Source organism: Terrapene carolina, unplaced genomic scaffold (assembly GCF_002925995.2).
Source record: "Terrapene carolina triunguis isolate 2854851 unplaced genomic scaffold, T_m_triunguis-2.0 Scaffold33, whole genome shotgun sequence".
Classification (NCBI taxonomy): Eukaryota; Metazoa; Chordata; order Testudines; family Emydidae; genus Terrapene; species Terrapene triunguis.
The window spans coordinates 2,152,263-2,177,861 of record NW_020664384.1 but is presented as its reverse complement, the minus strand read 5'-3'; the positions used below and the strand labels follow the sequence as shown (position 1 = coordinate 2,177,861).

The 25,599-nt window shown below is 40.9% G+C and overlaps 1 protein-coding gene across 1 annotated transcript in view; it reads left to right on the top strand.

Annotated features, from left to right (window-relative positions):
- Nucleotides 1-25,599, top strand: part of LOC112114229 (junctional adhesion molecule B) — a 51,368-nt gene that overhangs the window by 22,716 nt on the left and 3,053 nt on the right. The window contains exons 2-8 of the mRNA XM_024210830.3: nt 8,374-8,439; nt 15,554-15,667; nt 16,934-17,086; nt 18,901-19,106; nt 20,555-20,657; nt 22,828-22,935; nt 24,402-24,417. Of these exons, the coding sequence (XP_024066598.1) occupies nt 8,374-8,439; nt 15,554-15,667; nt 16,934-17,086; nt 18,901-19,106; nt 20,555-20,657; nt 22,828-22,935; nt 24,402-24,417 (766 nt within the window). The remainder of the gene's footprint in view (nt 1-8,373; nt 8,440-15,553; nt 15,668-16,933; nt 17,087-18,900; nt 19,107-20,554; nt 20,658-22,827; nt 22,936-24,401; nt 24,418-25,599) is intronic.

The window sequence follows — 25,599 nt, the reverse complement described above, 5'->3', positions numbered from 1 at the left end:
TTGATTTTTTTTAGTTAATCGTGTGAGTTAACTGCGATTAATCGATACACCTACTTTTCATTACACCTTCCATTATTCAGAGTAAAAAGCAGGGTGCAGGAGACAGAGCAATGGTGTTGGTAATAATGAAAGCCATGGCTGCACTCTTGAAGTGGAATAGTAGGACAGGAAATTGTCACTATTCTGAGAAATGCACTCTCTAGAGGATTAAGACACAGTATATGGACTGCGACATAGCAATGGCTGTACTGCTGATAGGATAGCTAGCATCCAGAGTAACTAACTTATATTTGTACATCTCAGCATCCCCACTTCTACGGTGCAGTTTTTTCATTTTACCTTTCTACCTTCTTAGCACAGATTAAAAAATTGTCCTATTATTCTCTGCCAAAGACCTTGATTCTTATAATTACTATTTCTGCCAGTAAAACTACTGTTTTTGGCATTATGAACTCATATTTATGTATTTTCTGTGTTAGCCAAGGCATTAACAACTGAATTCCTTTTCTCTCTCACTTTTTAAAACATGATTTTCCCCCAGGATTAAAGGCTCTCTCAGGTCCTCCACTGCAAGTCTGTAGCAATGTTAAAATTCCTACTCTTCAGCTTAGTTGCTGCTCAACAAAACCACTTTTTAACACATGACAAGGTGCACAGATACACTGAGCTGTCTATTCCGTTGCTGTAAGCATGCAGAGTTCTGAAATTGATAAGAATCTGCTCTCTGAAACACTCGGAGAGGAAGATTATTTAATTTTATTTAGATTTAAATAATGAAAAAAGACCCTTATGCAAGGGTAGAGGCGTTCTAACATTAATAACACAGTCAGATCCCAGAAGCGTTAAAGTAATCATTTCAAACAGGAACTTAGCCAGCCCAGCTGCCAACAAAAATCTGCTTTCCATCTCTTCATCGTTCTGGGAAACATATCCTCAGCCCTCTTCAAAAACAATCAGCTTTTCAGCTTCATTTATTATCTTTTTAGTCTGAAAAACCCACTCCAAAACTCTGTTGCAGTGACTCTCCCTCTGCCCAGAGAGAACTGGCCACGGGCTCCTGGTGGAGGGAAGATTACTGCTACATGGGGACTCTAACTGGCAAAAAAACTGATGAGATTTCTCCATTGAAGCATTTGGATAGTGTAGAATTATCCTATCTGTTCACTTATATAGCATCAGTCACCATGGCATCTAAATACTGTCTTGTGATCCGCTTTCAGATTCTTGTCTGCTTAGAGGGATTGAGCAAGCAGGAAGAATAGAGGATTAGCCCATTGTTTGTAGCTCTGGCCCTCGGGCAAGGGGGAAAACCGTGTCTTGGATATGATAGTATCAGAGGGGTAGCCGTGTTAGTCTGAATCTGTAAAAAGCAACAGAGGGTCCTGTGGCACCTTTAAGACTAACAGAAGTATGGGAGCATAAGCTTTCGTGGGTAAGAATCTCACTTCTTCAGATGCAAGTCTGAGGTTCTTACCCACGAAAGCTTATGCTCCCATACTTCTGTTAGTATTAAAGGTGCCACAGGACTCTGTTGCTTTTTTGGATGTGATAGGTTACCCAGCTGAGGAACTGGAATTTTAATGCACTTATAGCAGCTGTCTTGAAAGGTAGATGGTATCACAGCAGGCCAAAACAGAAATGCTGGATCTTGGCAACCACAACTCCAGACTTCATTATTTCTTGTGATCTGTGGGTTGATTATTTTGTGTGTGGGGGGGGGGGAGGGGGAGGAGGAAGGGGGTTCCCTCTTACCATTATAACCTTTTTCTCCTAGGATGAGGATTTTCTGAAAAACACTAAACACAGGGCTTGAAAAACATTACTGGACACCTACTAGCCAAGAGGCCAATTTAAGAAGGATAAGAAAGATTTAGGAAAGCAGTCCCACCAGCAAGGTGCATTAATCGATGTGCTAGTGAGAAGCCTTGCCCACTGTGCTAACTCCCTACTGACAGAATTGGGAGGATGCTGAGATTTCTCCATGATGTTGACCTTGCTTCTTTTTAATTAAGTATTGGACAAATTTGAACACCTCCGCACATCTCTCTGGTTCTTCTCTCCCCTCCCGCTCAAGTCTGCTTCAGACTGGTCTTCACTCCTCCCTCTGTTCGATTTCTCCACCACCCTAACCTTCTGCCAGCCTTTGCTTGAGGGATCCTCCCACCTATATGGTTACAATAAGTCTGCTGCTACTCTTCACATCTGTCCCAAGTATAGTGACATGGAAATTGACATATTTCTTGTCACTTTCATGGATGCCACATGAGCCTTCAAAAGTTGTCCCATTACAGACACACTCAATTCAAAGGCATTTGTCTATAACCTCACTTGGGTTGGCCAACACCATCAGGATTTGCATACATATCCAACTCCCCTTGCTGATAAATATACAGCTCCAACAGTTTTAGTGTCTGAGTCTTGAAAGGATCAACTCTTAATTCAGTTTCAGGCTATCTTGAGGCTTCCAATTCCTTAAATTTCTAAATCTTGCAGCAGTTATTTTCAGCATCAAATCCTGAACGTTTTAATACCTATATGCAAATAAATGGCTGCTGAACAGTTTTTATTTCCTTTTCTCTGTTTATACTCTATGCCTATCAAATTTCATAGAACATAGTTCACTTCATATTAAGGTTTTATAAACTTTCAAGAGTGAAAAAATGGAAACTCTTACCATTTTTGGTTAACAAATCTAAAACTAATACCACATACACCTCTACCCCGATATAACGCTGTCTTTGGGAGCCAAAAAATCTTACACGTTATAGGTGAAACCGCGTTATATTGAACTTGCTTTGATCCACCGGAGTGCGCAGCCCCGCCCCTCTGGAGCACTGCTTTACTGCGTTATATCGGGTTGCGTTATATCGGGGTAGAGGTGTACCATAAAATGAACTATGGGCTTTTCTTGGGTTGAATAAACTCTTGTACCTTGCAAAAAAGTATCAGTATGCTTCCTTATTCCTATTTGTGGCTAGGAGTATGTAGTTACTGTCTGTGACTTGAGTATGCTCTGTTTATGTAGCCTCACTGAGTTTTAAAATGGTGACTTTTAATCTTTCCTTTCTTTCTAATTAGTTTCCTCATATTTTTTTAATCCCCTTTCCTAATGTTTGGTGCCACCATATCATGTTTATGCTATGATCCATCCCACTGGGATATTGAACTTAATTATATTATGGTTACTAAACTACAGTTACTTCAGACTAAGTTTTAATACATCCATCACAGTATTGTCTAGGGAACAGTTCAAGTAAGATTCACAGCAAATTCTGCCCAAAATGGGATTGACACTTTTATGGCCTTCCCTCTTGTTAACTTTGGTGTCAATAGAATGTAGTGGCTGTCCTGTTAATTCTGTGCTTGGGAAGGTCTGAGTACAGAACTGTCTTTTGTACAGCTTAAATGTGGCAGGGCTTATCCTGATCTGTGGTGGCAAGGAGTTAAACACTCTCAGCTGTGTGTGATGGGACATGAAACTGTCCCTGACAATTTAACCCAGGGCACATGGAGTTTTAACTCACTTCAAACATGCCCCAGAGATGCTGTTTTCCCACCCGCATTTGGGGGTTTATTGCATGCAACTCTCATTCCCATAATCTTATTCTTAGGACAGCTGAATTCCTAAACCTACAATATACTTAAATACTTAACCTTTGTTATAAGCAACATGTGGTCTGGAACTTGGCAAAACAAATGTCACATGACTGTTTTCTTTTATATCATAACAATGTTATGATTCTATTTCCATCTAGTTTCCTGCAATCAAATCAAAGGAAATGCAGTTTGATAGTACCTAATGTGCTTTACTTTAGCATTCAAATTACCTAAGGAAATTTCCTGTTGCAGTAGAGTATTTCTAATGGCAAATGTATGACCTTTGTGGAATTGGCTGTAAACAAGTGAAGTTCAGGTTGCTGCAATGTGAAAACTGTTTTCCATATAGATATATATATAAAACATATGGTGGGAGAGATTAGATGACAAGAGCCAGTTATCCTGCCATGTAGTAACTTTCCATTACTCCATTCCGGTTTGGCCAATGTAGTCCCTACCTAAAAGAATAAATGGACACAAATCAGACTTCAAGAATTATAACATTCAAAAACCAGTTGGAGAACACTTCAGTCTCCCTGGCCACTCGATTACAGACCTAAAAATCTCAATATTACAACAAAAAAAACTTCAAAAACAGACTCCAACAAGAAACTGCTGAATTGGAATTAATTTGCAAATTGGACACCATTAAATTAGGCGTGAACAAAGACTGGGAGTGGATGGGCCATTACACAAAGTAAAACTATTTCCCCATGCTTATTCTCCCCCCCCTCCCCCCAGTTCCTCATATCTCCTTGTCAATTGCTGGAAATGGGCCATTTTCATTACCACTACAAACAGTTCCCCCCCCCCTCCTGCTGATAAAAGCTCAACTGATTACTCTCCTTGTAGTGTGTATAGTAACACCCACTGTTTCATGTTCTCTGTGTGTGTATATATATCTTCCTATTGTGTTTTCCACTACATGCATCCGATGAAGTAGGCTGTAGCCCACGAAAGCTTATGCTCAAATAAATTTGTTAGTCTCTAAGATGCCACAAGTACTCCTGTTCTTTTTGTGGATACAGACTAACACGGCTGCTACTCTGAAACTCTGTAAAATGTAATTCATATCATGACATTGTTCACAGTGTGAATCAAGGAAGGTACCATATTTTTATGTCTTCAGCTGTTAAATGTAGTCTTTCTTATTGTGGTTCTACTTACATTTCTTAGTATCTAGGTTTTTAGAACTATACTATTTATGAGAACTGGAAAGGGGGAAAAATAGACTTTTTTTATTCCCCCTTTGAAACAAAACTTATTTTCAAGTCTCTAGGAAAATGCATTTAATATGGCTGTGAGTCACATGCATTTGAGTTGATGACTGTATTGGAAATAATGCTCTTTCTAGTTACATTTTATAAACACTCTACCCAGTCATTTGGAACACATCTATGGTTCCTAAAGATGTTTGCTAACCAACTAAAAACAAACATTAACCAGAGCCAAAGGGTCTGAATAAAACACTGTTGTTTTTCCTTTCTAGAAATGTGAAGCAGGAGATTTTTTCAAGGGAAAAATATGTCATGTTTGTGAACAGAAATTATAATAACAGTAACAGAAAAATAGCTGAGACTGGGAAAACACAGAGCTATTTGGAGATATCCCCCCCTTTGTGTTCTTCCCCATCCCAGAAATATTAGCATTCATTAAATGAGGAAAAAAGATATGATTCAGGTGGAAGTAAAACTACAAATTATATTTAAAAATTTAAATGGGTAGCAGGGATCAACAGACAAAAAAGGAAATAAGGGGAAAAAATGGAATAAGCATGAAGGAAAGCTGTAAAAGGTTTGAGAGAAAACAGAGAGAGGCTCAGTACCTCTAGCTGGAGTAATAGTTACCCAGAAAAAAATAACGTGCTTCTGAGAAATGAAATAATGTTGTAAGATCGTGGTTGTTGATGTTTAAAGACCGTTAATGTTTCCTTGATCTTAAGAAAAGTAATAATCCAAGTTCTCTTTGTTTGGGAGGGAACAGTGTTCACTACTTGAATATTTTAATATAACCTAATTCAAGTGGAGTTTATTTAGCACAGTGGTGAATCCACATCCGAGGTTTCCTTGGCCATCATCTGCTATCTAAGTGCTATAAACTTGTTCACAGAGTCATACTAGAAACAAAACTTATATTTCAAGCAAAGGTGATAATGTTTTTTGGCCACTGTCAATGGGGTAGAAAAACATGAGTAAAGTTTTCAAAAGCTCATAAGACTCATTGTCAAAAGTGACCAGCATTTAGGCTTCTATGTCATCTAGGTATTTTTTGAAAATTTCACCCCATGTCTGCATAATGCAAACAACTGTAGTTATAATAACTCTGCCTTAAACCACAATCACATTTAAATGTTGTTTAAATAGGTTTGTTAATAGGCATGGTCTGGCCAGGATGGCTATTATAAATTATATGTACTGCAGTAAGGCCTCCACGCAGGGATCAGTGCCCCATTATTCTAGCCACTGTACACACCTGTGCGCACACTCACTCTCAGCAGACAGCCCCTGCCCCAAAGAGCATGATGAACCCAAACCATGTTGTAACCATTTAGGCCACAACCATATTTAAACTGCTTGAGTACAGTGATTAAATGAAGTTGTTTGCCGTGTGTAGATGGGATTAAAGAGCAGCCTGGAATGAGAAATCCATTAAGGGAGGTGGGAACTAGGGGATCTGAAATAGAATAGGTCCAAGATTCACAGATGAGGAAGTTGTGGCAAAGTATAGCCTGTTAGAAACACTTCCAGCTTCATTTGGAAATCCACTGTTGGTTAATGCAGGTGCTCCTAATAGGAAATACTACATAATGAGTGGCACATTCTGTACTAGCTGTAACTTCTGGATGGTCTCCATGTGTAAACCCAGGTAGAGCACACTAGGCATCCACCTTGATGTGACAAAGGCAAGTGTGAGGATGGCATAAGTCCTGCACTTCTAAGGGTCCAGTCCCCACCTCCATCTTACTTGTCATCCCTCCTCCCATGCACACACACATGCACTGCTGATCTGTTAGCAAAAGCATCACCCCCAATTCCTTGTCTATGCGTCCATCTGACACTGGTGCTGGATGGCTGCTGCATATATAGAATTCCCTAAATACCTTCCCATCATCACCCCCAATTTGGGATGTTGAGCTTCAGAAAACTTCTTGTTTCTGAGGGAGTGAGTTGTCCTGAAGCTTCAAAAAAGTGAGATATGGAGGCTGGAGGTCACCACAGCTGAAATGGAGATCATGAGGCAACTACAGAAAAATAAACTGCAAACCCCTTTATTAGAGCAACAGCCAATACAGTTAACAGGAGGCTGGGATGCTCTCTCCAGGGGAATTATACCATTCCAGGATAGAACAAGATGGTGATATCGTCAACATTTTTGTAAGGAGTATTGTCAGCATGGGCAAGCCTGGTTTTGTGGGATTAGATTAGGAGTAATTGTACATTGAGATTTTATGTCATGTGATGGTGGGTGCTGCTACGAAAGTGATGGTTACTGTGTCTTAGGGTATGTCTACGTTAGAGCTACTGCAGTGGCACAGCTGCGGTGCTGCAATGCTGTAGTGCAGGGGTCGGCAACATTTGGCACGCGGCTCACCAGGGTAAGCACCCTGGTGGGCCGGGCCAGTTTATTTACCTGCTGACGCGGCAGGTTCGGCTGATCGTGGCCCCCACTGGCCGCGGTTAGCCGTCCCGGGCCAATGGGGGTGGCAGGAAGCCGCAGCCAGCACATCCCTCGCCCGCGCCACTTCCCACTGCCCCCGTTGGCCCGGGACGGTGAACCGCGGCTAGTGGGGGCCGCGATCGGCCAAACCTGCCACGTCAGCAGGTAAATAAACTGGCCCGGCCCGCCAGGGTGCTTACCCTGGCGAGCCGCGTGCCAAACGTTGCCGACCCCTGCTGTAGTGTAAACACTTCTTACATTGACAGGTTTTCTCCATTAATGTAGTTAATCCACCTCTCTGAGAGGTGATAACTAGGTTGACAGAAGAATCCCTCCCTTGACCTACCTGTGTCTACACCAGGGGTTAGGTCAACCTAACTCTGTCACCCCGAAGGTGAAATTTTTCATAGCCCTGAGCAACAAAGCTAGGTTGATCTAATTTTCAAATGTAGACCAGGCCTTTGTGGCTGACCTATTAAAGTTGCAGAGAGAATAGGAGAGGTCCAAGAAGAAAAGGTATGTATGAGAAAATGGAGATGCTCACTGTTGAGATGTGGGGAGGGAAAAGATGAGAACCCTTTATTCAGGTAACTTTTAACACCCATGCACTAACAGGTATAATCCAGCACTAGAAGTGTGTGGTTCAGGGGCAGCTGTGATTACAGCAGAAGGAATACACTTGAAGATTAATTCAAGTTCTCCACCTGTGCCCTATTGAAAATAGCAGATTTTGAAGGCAAATGTGCAGATGCATGTTTAAAAGCTTATTATTGCCCTGGTTATATAATAAGACCAAGCTCTTCTGTCACACTTCTCATCAGTAGCTCTCTGAGCTGTTTACGAATGAGGTCAGTATCATTATCCCCATTTTACAAGATGGGGAAACTATAGCACAGGGAGTTAAAGTTTCTTTAGGTCACCCAGTTGGCTGGTAGCTAAGCCAGGAATAGAGCCCAGGTCTCCCAAGTCCCAATCATGTCCTCTCACCAAAGAGCCCCTTTTAGCATATGGAGGTTTATAACTAAGCCTGGGAGCGCTGTTCTCTAAAATTGGCTGAAGCAAGTGTGCAATGGAAATATCTGTTGTCTGAATTGGTTTTTTTGTTTTTCCCTCTTGCAGATCATAAAGCATATGGAATCTCTGTCAAAACGGACAATCAGCATGTTACAGCAAAGGAGTTTCAGGGTACAGTATGTGCATGGGCATCACTGCATTATATATAAATATATAATATATATAACACAAGAAACTGTTTAAAGAACATTATTAAGGTTGCAAAGTCAAGCACTCAAAGGTGAGGAAATGCCAGAATTAAGGTTATGTGTTCAATCTTAATTCAGCCCCATTGTGTGTATGCATTATGATACAGTGTTTAATTACATGATCACATACTATTCTGCCCAGAACCCCTGCCAGCTTCTATGCACAGGATGAAGAGTGCTCAATTAATGAGCAGCTTGCTCCTTGTTGCCCTATGTGGCCCTATGCCTTATTGACTATTCATTGTTCAAACCCTGCTCTGAAGACATAATTATAAATTTCTTCATGGTCTGTTCAGCGGCACTCATCACTATTGTATCTGAATGCTTCAAACACTAACTAATTTATTCTCTCAACACCCGGGTGACATGAGAAGTGGTTATTATCCACATTTTACAGACTGGGAACTGAGGCACAGAGAGAGGAGGGTCAAAAGTATCCACTAATTTTAGGGGCCCAAATTGAGACATACAGGACCTGATTTTTCAGAATATTTAGTATTATATAGAACTTTATATGTTCAAAGTGCAACTCCTATTGACTTGCAGTTGTTGGTGCTCAGCACTTCTGCAAATGAGTCCCCAGGGTCTCAAGTCCAGCACCCAGAAAATGAGGAACAGGCAGTTGGTGACCATCTGTGAAAAGTTTGGCTTAAGTGACTAGTCCAACATCACACAAATTGTGGCAGAGGCAGGGATAGAATCCAGTTCTCCTGGGCAGCATTCAACTGTTTTAACCATGAGACCTTTCCTTCTGTTCCTGCAGTCCCCTGCATCATCCACAACAAACCTTCCAACATCTGCTACAAATGAGGCAAGGGTCTTACAGACAATAGCTTCCTTCAGTACATGTCATTGATTCATCACCAGAGCAGGTCCATTCTGTGGACTGAATGAGTCAGGGGTCCTTTGGAAAAAAAAGTCATCCTTTAATTTATATGCATAAACGGGGGGCGAATTAAGGCACCTTACTTGTGTCATTTCCTAACATTTGAGTGCTTGACTTTGCAACCTAAATGTTCTTTTAACATAGTTTGGTTTGGCTTTCTAATGTCCTAGGTCTTCAAAAAAAATAAAAAAAAAAATCCCAGTAAGGTCAGGTTAGTGGGTGACACTTATATTGGTATGTAGTTCCATGTGTTTGGGGTTTATGTTGGTCTTAATTCCATATGTTGAGTTTATTTTGTTTTTTTTATTTGTTGCATAAACTATCCCAGCTGCCCTTCTGCCTACCGATTCCTTGTTTGCAAGTTTCATGTAGGATTCATGGCAGAACTGGATCTTCTGGAGGGACTTGAATAAGAGGGCAATGGTCTGCTGTAGTAGCTTGGGAAGGTGACCCATGTGTAGGGAGTCACATAAAGCATAAAGACAGTTAGGGGAGAATCGGAAGAACAGGGCAACAAGACCAGCATCATTTGACAGAGTGGAGGGAGCAAAGGAGTGGCGGGAGAGGGAGAGACAAGATTTGGTAATAGGGAAGTGCAGCATTCTATAGGGACTTGAAGGTGGTGACAAGAAATGTGAATTTAGTGAGGAGGGAGGCACCAGTGAAGCACTCAAAGGGATTGGTGATGTGTACAGATTGGCCAGTTCAGAAGGTGATCCTAGTAGCTGAATTTTGTATTTTTCTGGAAGGGGGTGACATAGGTGTAGGCAAATAAATAAACATGTTGATGGAAACGCCATAATGTCAGAGCTGGTCCCTCTGAGGCAGGGTTGAAATATATCGGTGGGGAAAAGCTTGTATTTCCACTGTCTCTGCAGACTCATTCTGTAGATGAAAAGGACTTTGATCTCTAGGGTTGTCAGCCTGGCACCTCTCACAAACAACGTCACTTCTTAAAAAATGAACACACAAAAATATTAAATAAGATTTCAGAGATCAGAAAGGATGAGAGAATGGGAACAGTTGGCTACCATGGCTATTGGGCCTTTTTTATGAAGGCTTGGCTGATTTTTGTCTCATTGTATGGCTCACCTCCTACTCTTCTTTCCTGCAGTGCACATGCTGGAGGAGGACTTGTTTGTTAATACTTAGCATAGGCAGTTTCTGATCACACCCATACTCTTACCTAACAGCAAAGCAGGAACGCTAGAGCCCACTCATATGTCTACTATGTGCAGCTGATTTGAACTGCGCTCCGGAGGACCAGGTCAGGAAGGAAGCTATGGCAGCAATTCAGTGGGGTAGAGATGTATGCACACTGGGCATAGGCACACTACTCCCTCACCACTGTTCACAGCTGGTGAGTTGCTCCAATGACTGGTAACTCTTAGATTTCCTCTTTTTGCTTCATTTTCAACCTACTGTTCTCTTTTTCCTGTCCTATGTGTCTATTTTCCACCTGCTCTGTCCCTGGGTTGTGTCTGTATCCCATCTCTTAGCACATTCCCTCTAATTCCTATATCTCTATCCCTTTCCTCTCTGCTCTCCTGACTTTGTTTGTGTGGTTTTATCTTGTGCTTACTATGGAGAGCCAAGGAACCATAATTTGGCATCCTCTCTGCTGTACTCCTACTCAGCAGCATTTCCCCTAGCAGCATCAGTGCCAGAATAAAATGGAAACTGAGAAGTGTGCCAGCTTTATCAAGCTGCATCCTGTGGAAAGGAGCTACTCTGGAAGGGTACACAGTGCTACTGTGAAGGCATCTATAATACTAACTGTGAATTTCATAAGATCCTTCCACCTGCAAGATTTAAATGCATGGCAAAAAGCATGCAGGGGCTCAGCTCCCTTCCCTTCAATCTCCAAGTCCCGCATCAGTGTTTGATCACTATGCCCTGGTCTACACTACGAGTTTAGGTCGAATTTAGGAGTGTTAGATCGATTTAACCCTGAACCCGTCTACACGACGAAGCCATTTTTGTCGACTTAAAGGGCTCTTAAAGTCGATTTATGTACTCCTCCCCGACGAGGGGATTAGCACTGAAATCGACCCTGCTGGGTCAAATTTGAGGTAGTGTGGACGCAGTTCGACAGTATTGGCCTCCGGGAGCTATCCCAGAGTGCTCCATTGTGACCGCTCTGGACAGCACTCAGATGCACTGTCCAGATAGACAGGAAAAGCCCCGCGAACTTTTGAAATTCATTTCCTGTTTGGCCAGCGTGGCGAGCTGATCAGCACAGGTGACCATGCAGAGCTCATCAGCACAGGTTACCATGGAGTCCCAGAATCGCAAAAGAGCTCCAGCATGGACCGAACAGGAGGTACTGCATCTGATCGCTGTATGGAGAGACGAATCCGTGCTATCCAAACTCCGTTCCAAAAGACAAAATGCAGGAATATTTGAAAAAAATCTCCAAGGGCATGAAGGACAGAAGTTATAACAGGGACCCGCAGCAGTGCTGCGTGAAACTTAAGGAGCTCAGGCAAGCCTACCAAAGAACCAGAGAGGCAAACGGCCGCTCCGGGTCAGAGCCCCAGACATGCTGCATCTATGATGATCTGCATGCCATTCTAGGGGGTGCCCCTACAACTACCCCACCCCTGTGCTTCCCTCCTCTCCCACCCCTCCCGGGCTGCCTTGGCAGTTATCCCCCCATTTGTGCGACGAATTAATAAAGAATGCATGAATTTGAAACAACAATGACTTTATTGCCTCTGCAAGCGGAGATCAAAGGGGGGAGGGGAGGGTGGTTGGCTTACAGGGAAGTAGAGTGAACCAAGGGGGCGGGTTTTCATCAAGGAGAAACAAACAGAACTGTCACACCATAGCCTGGCCAGTCATGAAACTGATTTTCAAAGCTTCTCTGATGCACAGCACGCCCTGCTGTTCTCTTCTAACCGCCCTGGTGTCTGGCTGCATGTAATCAGCGGCCAGGTGATTTGCCTCAACCTCCCACCCCACCATAAACCTCTCCCCCTTACTCTCACAGATATTGTGGAGCGCACAGCATAACGATGGCAATATTGGTTTCGCTGAGGTCTAACCGAGTCAGTAAACTGCACCAGCGAGCTTTTAAATGTCCAAAGGCACATTCTACCACCATTATGCACTTGCTCAGCCTATAGTTGAACTGCTCCTTACTACTGTCCAGGCTTCATGAGCCATGGGAACAAGGAGTAGGTGCGACCACGCGGTGCTGCCGACTGGGAGAGCAGCCTGAGGAGAAGCCTCCAGCTGGCATGATATCCCAGGCAGGACTGAATCTCCATTAGACGAAACTTAAAGAAGAGAATGACCTGGAGTCATTCCCATTTTTGTCCAGGCGCCCCCAACCGACCTCACTGAGGCCAGCCAGGCGCCCCCATGTCTGCCCAGGTGCCCCCGACCAACCTAACCGAGGTCGGCCAGGAGCACCCACGGGATGACGACGATGGTTAGCAGTCGTATTGCACCGTCTGCCATCCGCAAGGCAAGGCAAGGAGCTGCTGTTGTGTAGCACTGCAGTACCGTATCTGCCAGCAGCACCCAGGAGACATACAGTGACAGTGAGCTGAGCGGGCTCCATGCTTGCCTTGGTATGTCGTCTGCACGGGTAACCCAGGAAAAAAGGCGAGAAACGATTTTTTGCCGTTGCTTTCATGGAGGGTGGGGGGGCCTGATGACATGTACCCAGAACCACCCACGACAATGTTTTTGCCCCATCAGGCATTGGGAGATCAACCCAAAATTCCAATGGGCGGCAGAGACTGTGGGATAGCTACCACAGTGCAACGCTCCAAAAGTCGACGCTAGCCTTGGTACTGTGGACGCACACCGCCGACTTAATGCGCTTAGTGGGGACACACACAATCTTAAAAAATCGACTTCTATTAAATCGACCTAATTTCGTAGTGTAGACATACCCTAAGAATGTATGGCTTTGCATTTGTGTTGTATTAATAAAGTCATGGAGGTGGAAAGCAATGGATATTTCAGAACATGCCCAAATGTTTGAGGCTGAGAATAAGGAATATGAAGAAATTTATTTCCAAATCTAACTCTATATCAGTCATGTATTACCAAATTTGAAATAAGTTTATCTTGGTAATTTTAATTTAATTACCATTTCTAAATGTAGGTGAATGGATTTTCCTACCTTCCACTTAGCAGTCAAACACCACCAAAACATATTTTAGTGACTTTTCCTTCATGTAATAAGTTGCATACTAGTAATCAGTTTTCCATTCACCCTTCTTTGTGCTTACCCAACCTTGTTTTTCCCCTCGACCATTCATTTTTGTCCCCCAGTTCTCTCACCTTCCCACCAATTGCCTTTCCTATCTCTTCCCTAGAATTCTGTGTTCTTAGTTCAGCCTCTCCTTAAAAATACCTTAAATAGAATTCTTCTACCTCTCCACCTCTGATACTGTCTCCTCAATTCTGCCTGTCCCTCTCCTCCCCCTTTGTCCAGTCTTTCTCCTCACTGCCTCCCACTCCATTTAGTCTCCCCTCTCCTCACGCTATATAACAGAGCCTCTCTTCCTGGTTTATTTGGGCATAAGCTTTCGTGGGTACCCATGAAAGCTTATGCCCAAATAAATCTGTTAGGCTTTAAGGTGCCACCGGTCTCCTTGTTGTTTTTGTGGATACAGACTAACACAGCTACCCCCTGATACTCTCTTCCTGGTGACTCTTCTCCCCTGTTGCTGAGTGCAATGAAGCTAGATCACTAAGGTTGAGGAGACCTGCACCATACTTTCTCCCCTCCATATAACCCTTCCCAACCCAGCAGGAGAGGAGGAGGAGGAGGAAGTGCTTATATCGTGTGAACTAAGCACTGGGCTTCCTCTGTTCTCTCCCTGCTCACAGGCAAGAGTCAGAGTGACCTCGACATTGCTCCTCTGCATTTTCTTCTTCCCTCTCCCGTCTCTGAAATGAAAGCATCTGGGCAGTAGAGAGAGACAATGGAAGTCTCATCCCCAGAGTGTAGGTGAATTATAGGCTTGCAACACTGAAACTCAGCTGCCTTCACTTTAGTTAGATGCAAATAAAGTTAGGCACTCCTGGGCTCAGCCAGCAATCTCAAAGGCCAGCAGTGAAAGACCCAGAGCGTAGCTGGGAATTGACTAATGTTTTTCATTGTTAGAAAGGCAACAAAACAAAAGGGAAAGGAAACTTCAATAAATCTTAAAGTACAGGAAGGCCACCGCCTATCCCACTCCACCTGCAGTCAGGAACTTCTGACTTCCTCAGCTAAGTACAGAACACACATTTTGTAAAGCATTGTGTATTTGTCTTTGGAACAGGATGCCCTCCTGTCACTGGATTTTTCTTTAAAGTTGGGTTGCTTCTTTAATGTCTTGTCTCACTTTGTGTGATCTTATTGCTCATGACAAATGCCAGACTGGTAGCGTTGGAGCTCTGAAGCCTCAGCTCTGGTCTGGAAGGACAAATAGTGGGGTGAATAAGTAACTCTGTCTCCATCATTTACTCAGTCCTTAGTTTCCTCGGCTGAGATTGGTAACAAGAGTGCAAATTAAAACAGGCTGTTGTGTATGCTTTTGAGATGTGGACACTTGTCCACTGGAAATCGGATACACCCCATCAAAGGTATAAAAGTCTTTGGTCCCTATTAATATGACCTGTAAATGAAGGGCTCAGCGTATAGGTGAAAGGTTCTATATTGCATTGCCAACCTCCTAAGCCATCTGTTCTACCCCTTCCCCTTGGAAAAGAAAATAAAGATCGAGGCTTTCCACTGGAGATTATAAACTATAGAGAGATTGGAGGTAGTCAAAGATTTTTCATAATAATACTAGTGTTCTTTTCCTCCTCAGGCCAATCTGTACTAGAAAAGGTATGCCAATAGACCTGTACCAGCAAACCCATTTAGTAGAGACACACTTTCTACTGCCAAAAATGTGCTTTTCCCTGTATAACTTATACCAGTTCTCTTTAAAGCTCTACCTACTTTACATTCTCTCTCTAAATTCTGTTCTCCATTACACTTGTTTATATTTGGAGTAAATGCAATAAAGTCAATTTTAAGAGCAGGATTTGATTGTCACTGAAGGCTGAAGCCCTTTAATAGGAAGAATATTATGATCAGTACTTGTAATTATACCAAGCACGGAGCTAAAACACTGATCATCTGTTTTGTTTTCCCTAGAGGCTATGCTTAGCTGTAAGTACTCAGCTGGAAAGGGTATTATTCCAAGAGTAGAATGGAAGAAACTCTCATCCCGTGATGTCTCATTTGTGTACTACAAAGGTGACTTAGTAGGTAAGAAGCTGCAAACTTGTAGACTGATGGATTAAAATGAAATTGCTAAAATGCAGTTTGGTTTCTTTTCTGAAGAGAATAACAATGACAAAAGGACTTCCCAGAATTGGTTTTTGAAGAGCATATTCTTGAATGGCTTTCAATGCTAATATCTATTCTATCTTTGATGGTATTAAATATTTTAACTTGAAGATGTAGATGAGTCTTTTGTACTGTTCTGTTTAGATTTAAAAAATGGCATTGTAGGTTCCCTGAATCCTTCTATAACCTGAGCGCATTTAAATAAAATTCTGCCCGTATTGAAAACTTTATGATCCAAAGAACAAGCTTCTGAAAGATTCTTTAAAATAAAGCTGAAGACTTGAACATAAATGTCATAGTAATATATACAGTGTAACAGCATATTTTAAATACACCCCCATTCTTTTTAGGACTAGAACATAAGAATAAGTGTTCTTGCTTAAAATGACTTATTTCAGCTTTACATTTTGAGTGAAAAGCGCATCTCCGTGGTACCGTATATGTCAGCTATTTTTATTGTAGCTTTGTTCAAAAAGCTGTAGCTATTTTTTTTCTCTTTTCAATGGGAAGTTAGTTTTGCCCTCATAACACACACACACTCCCATAACTCAAATGTCTGAAAGAATTTTGTTCCAACTTAAAAAAAAAAAAAAAAAAAAAAAATCACCTTTAACCAGAGACCAAGTATGGAAAAAAATCAGCCCACAAGGTGAAAGGTATGTGATAATGGGACTACAATGGAGTCTGGATTTTTGAAAGCTTAACTAGAGAGCTTTTGTCCAACATTCTCTATCTATAATAAATGTCACTTTTAAGTTTCTTGGATGATGCAGATTTCACCAAGCCACCCAAGAGCATTGGGGAAATGCATGTGCTGCCAAATTCAAGATGGGTCTTGGGATTCCAACTCTATAGGCTGTTGGAAACTGGCTGTGTTTCATAAGTGATGCCTTTGGTTTGTGAACAAAGGGTGTAGGGTTTGGGCTTAAAGTATTGCCTTGTTGCCCCTAAATTTATTTGTAGAGTGGAAGTGATAGTATCTTTGGAGAAAAGTGCTCATATTTATTGTCCTTCAGTGGAAAATTAGGCACAAAGATTATCAAGATTGAAGAAGTGAGCAATGATTGATGACTAGATGCATTGTGTGGTTTCCAGATGAGCCAATGATGCACAGTGATATTTTATTTTTATAACAGGCTTGATCTGCAAGGAATACTTTTCTAACTGTCATATTCTCTTTTAAAGGTGATCTGAAAGGCCGAGCAGAGATGATAGATTCAAGCATACGAATTAGAAATGTGACCAGAAAAGATTCTGCGAGATACCGTTGTGAAGTTAGTGCGCCGACTGAACGGGGACAAAATCTGGCAGAGACTATTATTACTCTCACAGTGTTGGGTAGAAACCTAACTTTGACTATGGGTTTTTGTTGAGGTCAATCCTAAGGGCAGGAGGGTAGGGGGAATTCAGTGTGGATATTTTTCCTCATGCACTCTTTTGTGCATGAGGAAAAATATGACAAAGTGTACATTCTTTTCTGGCTTCTCTTTAATGTTTTCACAAACCACATTTACCTTCTTTTGACCACCTCTAACAAATAATTAATAATAGGGAACAAAACTACCCTTACAGAATCTTTTCTGAAAGTTTGGCCTGTATATTAAGGCTGGGATTTTCAAATGGGCCTAAGGGAGTTGGGCACCCAGCTCTCATTGACTTTCAGTGAAAGTGGGTACCTAACTCTTAGGCCCCATTGAATTTCCCAACACCAAAGCAACTATGACATCTTAAAGGGCATTGATAATCACTCTGTTCATAGAAATAAATCCAAAACACACAACTGTGAAGAGGCCAGTACTAGCTCCAAATTCTGATTAGGTTACAAGTAAAACTCAGAGGTCTTCTCCTTGTCCACTTTATAAAATTGCACATAGAAATACTGGCCTCTCTTCTGGAGAAACCCATGTCTGGGCTGGCAGAAATGTTATCTGGATTGAGGCACACTGGCACACCTGTATGTGGAAAAAGCTTTACTGGATCTTTTTCAGCAACTGCCAGTACGAAGACTAGCTGAAGTTCCTAATAAGCCCTGTATTCATAAGTACTGGAACTGTGCTGAAGTGGTTTCCGTTATATACTACTCCTGGGGGAATTCTGTGCCAACAAATTAAGAATTGTGCAACAAAAAATTCTGCGCACGATATTTTGAAATTCTGCAAAATTCTGCATATTTTATTTGTCAAAATAACACAATATGATCATACCAGTTTCAATTATTTTTGGTTATTTATTTCAAAATACCTGTCAGCAAGTATGTCTGTAACAATGCAGACAATAAAAAAGATTCAGGGAATGTTTTTTGACAAATAGATTCCTTATCAGTATATCAATACAGAACACAAAGCAAAGTGGGTATTTTGTTCATTTTTTTAAAAAAAGCCACAGTTCAGTGATTCTTGGCCTTTGGTGGTGACTCAGCAAATGTTTGAAGTATCATACTGTGACTAGAGCTGTTCAAAAAATTTTAATGAAAAAGTTTTTCCACCAAACATTACTTCTCAAACTACATGGATTTTTTTTCTGTGAAAACATGTCATTTAAAACTTTTTTGAAACCAAAGGAAATTATTTTCTTTTCTTTCCTTTTTCCCCTCTTCACTAGTTCAGGGGCAAAAAGGGAAGGGGAAAGAGGGAGTTGAGGGGAAGGTGCTCAAAAAGAGCGGGGTGGGGGGGGTTGTTTCAAATAAGTGGAAACAACAAGAACAAAATATTTCAACCAAAAAAAGAAATTCCATGGAAAGTTTTGCCTGACTCAACATCCCCTTGAGTCCATGGAACTAAGTGCTGTGCTGGCAGGATGGAGGTGGGGAGGGAGGGTTGAGAAATTGATCTTGGATTGGATGGTAGTGAGAGGGAGCAGAGCAAGGGAGAGGCAGCAGCAGGTTGAAGGGGCTGGGAGCAAGGTGCTCCTTCCCTTTCCAGGGTCCTAGCAACCCAGGGATTTTTCTGTGTTCTCATTTAGTGGCGTGTGACCCACTGGTCACCCCTGGTGATCTCTTTCTTGGCCATGCCCCACCAGTCTATCCTGTTAATTAATACATCGTGGGGTTCTTTGGATTGTTTCTGATGCCTAAGCATATGTTGAAATAGAAATGTGAATGTTAATTTAAAACACTTAAACTGCCAAATAACAAATACGTTTTCATTGTTCAGTGGCCTCGGCAGCTCCATCGTGTGAAGTGCCCAGCTCAGCGATGAGTGGAACAGTAGTACAACTGAGTTGTAAAGAAAATGAAGGGTCTCCTGCTTCTGAGTACAAGTGGTATAGGAATGGTGTTGCTTTACTGGAAAATACAGGAACAGGCAGTGCTAAAATAGGAAACATTTCTTACACCATGAATAAAAAGACTGGAACATTGGTAAGATCATCTTATCCAACTCTTTCTTTTGACTTTTGAGTCTGAAAGAAAACTAAATGTATTATTCATGTTACACTATGACCAAGGATCAGGGCCCCATTGTGCTAGGCATTGTGCAGATGAGAAACAAACAAACAAAAGTCCATGCCCCAGAGAGCTCACAACCTACATGTCAGACAGGATACAACAAGTGGATGAAATACACAAACTGGGTGGGAGTGGAGTGAAAGGAGGAGGTAAAATAATTTAGCAGAGTTTTGCAAAACAAACCGAAGTTATAGCTTGCCACGTGTGTGACCAGTGCCAGATCAGGCATCACAGTACTAAGTTTTTTAAGGAGGGATTTAAAAGAGGATAAAGTGGGCATCTTTACAAACTTCCATGGGGAGTTATTCCCAAGCATAGAGGGCAACATCAGAGAAACAGATGTTTAGGAAATGTAAAAGTAACTTTCCAGATATACTTAGAGGGCCCAATCCTGCACCAGTAAAGACTGGGAGCAGGAACCAGGCCCCAAATCAGCATAGGCATCTTTTCCAGAACTATACACCTCTTTTGAAGAGACTTCCATGGATGCTTTTCAATTATTATTAATGATAAATTTTAGTCCAAGACTTTCCAAAGTGACTAGTAATTTTGGGCACCTCACTTTTATGAACGATCAAAGTCAGATACCTTAGAGGAGTCTGATTTTCAGAAGGTGAATGATCAGTGCACTCTTAAAATCCCACCCCTTTAAGGTGTGTCAAACTGAGCACCCAAAATCACTAGTCACCTCTGAAAATCTTGGCCTTGATGCGTAGTTGTGGCTCTCAGAGAGTGAGCCTAATTTCAAAGCCCACTGAAGTCAATGGGAAGACACCCACTGAGTTTGATGAGTTTTGGAAAGTCCCCACCTCTCCCTTTCTTGTTGTTTATGTGAAATAGTCATCCGTTTCATCATACTTCATTTTGTAAAAAAAGAAAAAATAACCCATAGTTCAAAGAACTAATTGTCTAAATGGTATCAGTGCAGTGTCCCTCATCCACCAACCTCCTAACTTTAAATCACATGGTGATAGTATTTGATAACTAGAGCTGGTTGGGAATTTTTTATCTGAATGATTTTCTAACAGAAATGCAGTTTCCACAAAATTGAAATTTTCCACAGGGAAATTTTGAGTTTGCTTTTCAAATTTTTTCAAATTCAATTTTCCACCACGAAAATAAAAATAAAATATTTAATTTGGGGTCAAATTCAGTTTCAGAAATGTTTGAAATGTTTTGTTTTGATTAAAAAAATGTTGAAACAAAATGTTTCTGAATCAAAATTTTTTGGAATTTCTGTTTTGTTAAATTTCATCTTTTCATCCAAATTTGGGACAAAAACAAAAATGTCAGAATTTCCATGGGATGGAAATTGTAAATTTCACTCAGCTTTATTGGTGACTTTTTTTAAAATTTAACAGCTATTTAACACAGTTTCAAAGAAGGACACTGGAGAGTATTACTGTGAAGCCTCTAATGGAATTGGACTTCCTCAAAAATGCTCTGTGAAGCGAATGCAAGTTGGTAAGTGTCAAAAGCAAATAAGGCAAAAAAATCTGTAGATGAAAATGACTTTATTGCATGGCACATGTAAGAAACTAAGACTAGGTTCAAATTATACTATCTCATTCCTCCCCCAGAGTGCTGGAATCAAATGCAATTACATGATGTTTGTTATGAATGCCATTTATGTAGACATTTTGGTTGCTTAAGTCACTCCTCTTCTAAAAAGAAGCAGTAGAGATTACTGTATCTTACATAAGGTTGCTTAGCTCGGCGTGCTTTAGAATGATCAAATGTCCAGCTTTCAGAAGATTACTATGCATTAAACTCCACTGAACAATAGTATACACCAGGGGTCGGCAACCTTTCAGAAGTGCTGTGCCGAGTCATCATTTATTCACTCTGATTTAAGGTTTCACGTGCCAGTCATACATTTTAATGTTTTTAGAAGGTCTCTTTCTATAAGTCTATAATATATAACTAAACTATTGTATGTAAAGTAAATAAGGTTTTTAAAATGTTTAAGAAGCTTCATTTAAAATTAAATTAAAATGCAGAGCCCCTCAGCCCGGTGGCCAGGACCGGGCAGTGTGAGTGCCACTGAAAGTCAGCTTGTGTGCCGCCTTCGGCACGTGTGCCATAGATTGCCTACCCCTGGTATACACATAAGATATTAATATTTCAGAACTTTTTGTGGAGGCTGTAAAGTATGATCTGCAAGTCTTGTTTCACAGATATTTTCCTTGAGTCAATTTCATGTGGGACTTTAATGCAGCAACTCAGAAAACTATTTCTGATCTTCATTTTCTTATCTGGAAAAACAGTAATAAATGTGACATTTATATCTGGTTAGAGGGACACTGTCCGGGTTGATAGGCCTAATGTTTGTTTTGCTTTCTGCTCCTTATCTGTTTGCAACATTCGTGGAACCTGTTAGATATAGAATTTGTTTTGTGAACAAGTCCATCCGTTATTTTTTTCCCCAAAGAAAAAAAAATATATTCCAGCAGCCCAGCACTCTTGAGTAGCTCTGCAAAATCCCACAGCAGTGCATGCACAAGTGATGGAGAGAAGTTGGTAAGGAAATATTTCAAGTTTCTAAAAGGTTTTAATCAAGAGTGAAGGGGAAAATGCTTCTAATGGATGGATTCTACAAAATACCTTGGCAGTGACCTTTTAAACAGTGCTCTAATATTTCTTACTCTCTCAGGACCTGGTTCAAAGCCTGCTGAAGTCCATAGAAAGACTTTGGATCAGGCCTTTTAATGCATTCATGTTGTATTTGAGTAACTACATGCTATCAAGGCAGAATTCCTCTACTGGGGAAACATTAATCCAAGTCATAAATTGGTACTTATCGACACACATAAGAAGTTTTTTGGACCAATGTTTTCAAATCTGTGTGCCTGTAGTTAGGCAACCAAATATGTATTTGGACATCTAAATAGAAGTGGCCTAATCTCTCCCCCCACGAGGTGCACACTTACAGCTCTCATTGATTATAATGGGAATGGGGATTGCTCATCACCACAGAAAAATCAGGCCACTTCTAATTTAGGTGCCCAAATCTGGATTAAGGAGTCTAATTTTAGGCACCCAGGTTTGAATACTTTGGCCTTGGTGGTTTAGTTTTTAAAAACCCTCACTTCCATTCACGTCAGAAGCCATTAAGTTATACATATGATTCAACAGCATGAAAATTCTTGGTGCCACAAATATCATTCTGTGTCAACAATTTCATCAGCTGTTACATTACTACTATTTTAATCAAACTAACTTAAAATAAATCTTCTCTAACAGCTGTTTCCATTTACAGGCTTCAGGATATATTCTCCCTTTGACATGTGTAACTTGAATGATGCCAGGGGTTAGGCACTCATCTAGATGAGAAAATACCCCCTTGTCTCTATCCAGTTTTTGACTTTTTGGATCATATTAAGAATTTGAGGTGTGTTAAAAAGCCTTGTGCATACAAGGGTATTATTTGGTGGGTAGTAGGTTCTCAAAATGTTTATTCCATTCACTTCTTTCTGGTTGCTAGCAACTTACATGTCAGAGTCATTTACATATTGCATTCTATAGTTATCATTGCCACTGCTCTCTGGAATTTTTATAGTGGAAAACTGTTATAATGGCAAGTTTTTGTTTTGGGGGGTTTTTAACACTGGATTTATTTTGTTTTCATTTATAGATGACCTTAATATAAGCGGAATCATAGCGGCTGTAGTAGTTGTGGCTCTGGTAATGGCATTATGTGGCCTTGGGGTATTTTATGCACAAAAGAAAGGTTACTTTTCAAGTAAGTCAAGTTAAATCTTGCCTTCCTCATAGACATCAGGAAACTTGCTATGACTAAATATTTCTACTGTGTAGAGTATACTTCTTTTTCATGTAAGGTCTGATTCTGCACTATTGAAGCCAATGGAAGTATTGCATCTGTCTTCAATAAGTGTAGGATCTGACCCATAGTTATTTGTTCTGCCTGCTCCTTTTATTCATACCCAGTTTACTTTTTGCAATAGAAAATGAGATAGAAATGGCAGGCTAGTCACAAATGACTGTTGAAAGGGAATTTAGGCAAATCCAGAGGGTCTAAGTAAGCTCCACAGACTTCTTTCTTATGCAAAGTTAAGATAATTTTGAAAATATTAGAAAAAAGGTTAAATATTTTCTCTTGCCCACAGTTCTATTTTCCACAAATGTTCATGAACTGAGTCTGAGAATTGCTAGCTCACCCAGTCACTGACAGATACCTTGAAGAAAATGAACTTTCAGCTCAGGGGAGGCAGAGCCCGGGATAAGTAACTGCTTGGGTACAAAGTCTAGCTGATCAAAGAAGTTACAAATTTCTTCCCCAAAGTGTGTCATAACAGGGCTAGTGAGGAACATTGTGGATATGAGAAAAACCAAAAACTACCTGAAAGACATTAGGTGTAAATTTATTTCTGGCCAGAATTCTAACATGTTTACTCATGTTTAGTACCTTGCTACACAAGTGTTCCCATTTATTTAGCAGGGTACCAAATGACATAAAAGAAGAGCAACAAAATTACACCGATGTGTTATATGATAGAATACTCACGCACACATATCAAATATGTGTGTGTGCATATGTACATTAAAGTGACATTATTGGTGGTTTTGGTTTCTAAAATCTGTCTGTTCCAGTAAAAAGAAACAATGTAAACAGTCATTTTTAATCTAAGATGTAAGCAGTACTGAAACTTGCATCCTAGTGGAAATGGACTTGCTGACTCCATCTGCTGGACCATAATGAAAGTACATGTCAGGAAAACTGATGCTTTTATTAAATTTCATAAGAGCTGGGCAACTTCCCCAAGGGTATTTACAATAGGGGCCATAGAATCTAATACAGTGAACAGGCAGTGATGCAGAAGAATGTTTCAGGATGTGTCTGAAAGAGGACACACAGCTTTTTGGTGTGTAGGGGGGAGCAAGGGCTGAAGATTGATTTGAGAGCAGTTTCACGAGAGCAGGTAGCTGAACGCTTTCAGAAGTAGACTATTAACTCCAGAGGAGAGGGGGCTTGGGCAGCTTTCCTGCTGGCTTATCCAGACAGACTGCTGTCAGGGGAATCACTTGTTCATCCTCCAGTGAGAAACATAGTTCAGATGCTACTGTCAGAAATTAAAGGGATGAGGAAGGACAAGAGTTAAATGTTATCCACAGGAGATATTTCAAAGGATGTTTATTAGCCAGGGAAATTACTGTGTGCTAAATATGTTTTTTCTTTTACTTTTCCAGAAGAAAGCTCTTCTCAGTAAGTATATCACTTTTGGGTAGTTAATTTCATTTGTGCTTCTGATGATGTAAGAAATGTGATGCTTGTGTAGGGCTTTCCACATCATTATTATACATGGGGGGTGTTTTGTGTCCTTAACCTTATTTTTGATAACCTGTTCTGAAATATTCTTTAGGCTGCTACTTTGGTGGCTGGATTTTCTCACTATGCTTACTAAGCTGCATACTAACACCAAGCCACTAGTAATAAATGAACCAACCAATACTTTTGTTAAATAAACAGAGGTAAATTTTCAGATGGCTGTGTCCCCTCCCCCTTTTGGTTATCATTCAAACCCCTAATTCAGCCACAGACATAAATCTTGCTTGGCCAACTCCCTGGTTGTGAATGCAAAATAGCTAGGTAGAAGATTTTACCCAAATCTGTGTGTGCAGATCATTTTGGAAACTGGTCATCAGCCAGGATGAAAGTATACACCTCAGTCTTGCATTAAAAGATGGAAGTGTGCTAGTTCTGTGAAATCAGCAACTGTTCGTACAGTACATGCAAGCTGATTTTACAAGATAGGCTGAGATACATGCTCACATATAAGACTAATATTGAGTCCTTAAAGTGGAGGCTGGCATTTCTTCTGTCTAGCTAAGCTCAACATTAATAACTCACATTCTCAAGTGAGGACAATGGCAGGAAAAAGCAAGTAATTTATTAAAAGAAGATATCGCCAAGTACTTCTTAAAAATACTTTCTGTTTTATGATGGTCATGAATATAATATACATCACTATATGAGCCATAACCAGATATGCATCACATCTTGGAGCCTTAAGGCAACAAGCCAGGGAAGCTAGTTTGGCAGTGGCTCATGATGCAAGGATTTTGTTGTCTAGAAGCTCCCCAAGGAATCGTCACAGGTACTGTAATGGACAGAAGACAATGGACATGCCCCTAATGTAAAATGTTGCTGTCTGTGCCTTTGGAGAGGAGGAAATTTTATGAAAGAGCTATTTCTATTACATAGTATTTTCACACATCTGGTACAGATCTTGTTAATTGCGAGCTGTGAAATGGTGATAACTTTCTTTACTTGGCCAAGATATTCTCATAAAGTAATCTGGCTTTAGTCAGATAGGAATGCCTTTCAAATAGCACATTGCAAAACATTGCTTTACCTCCTGAAAATCAGTGAGCCCCACAGACTCAA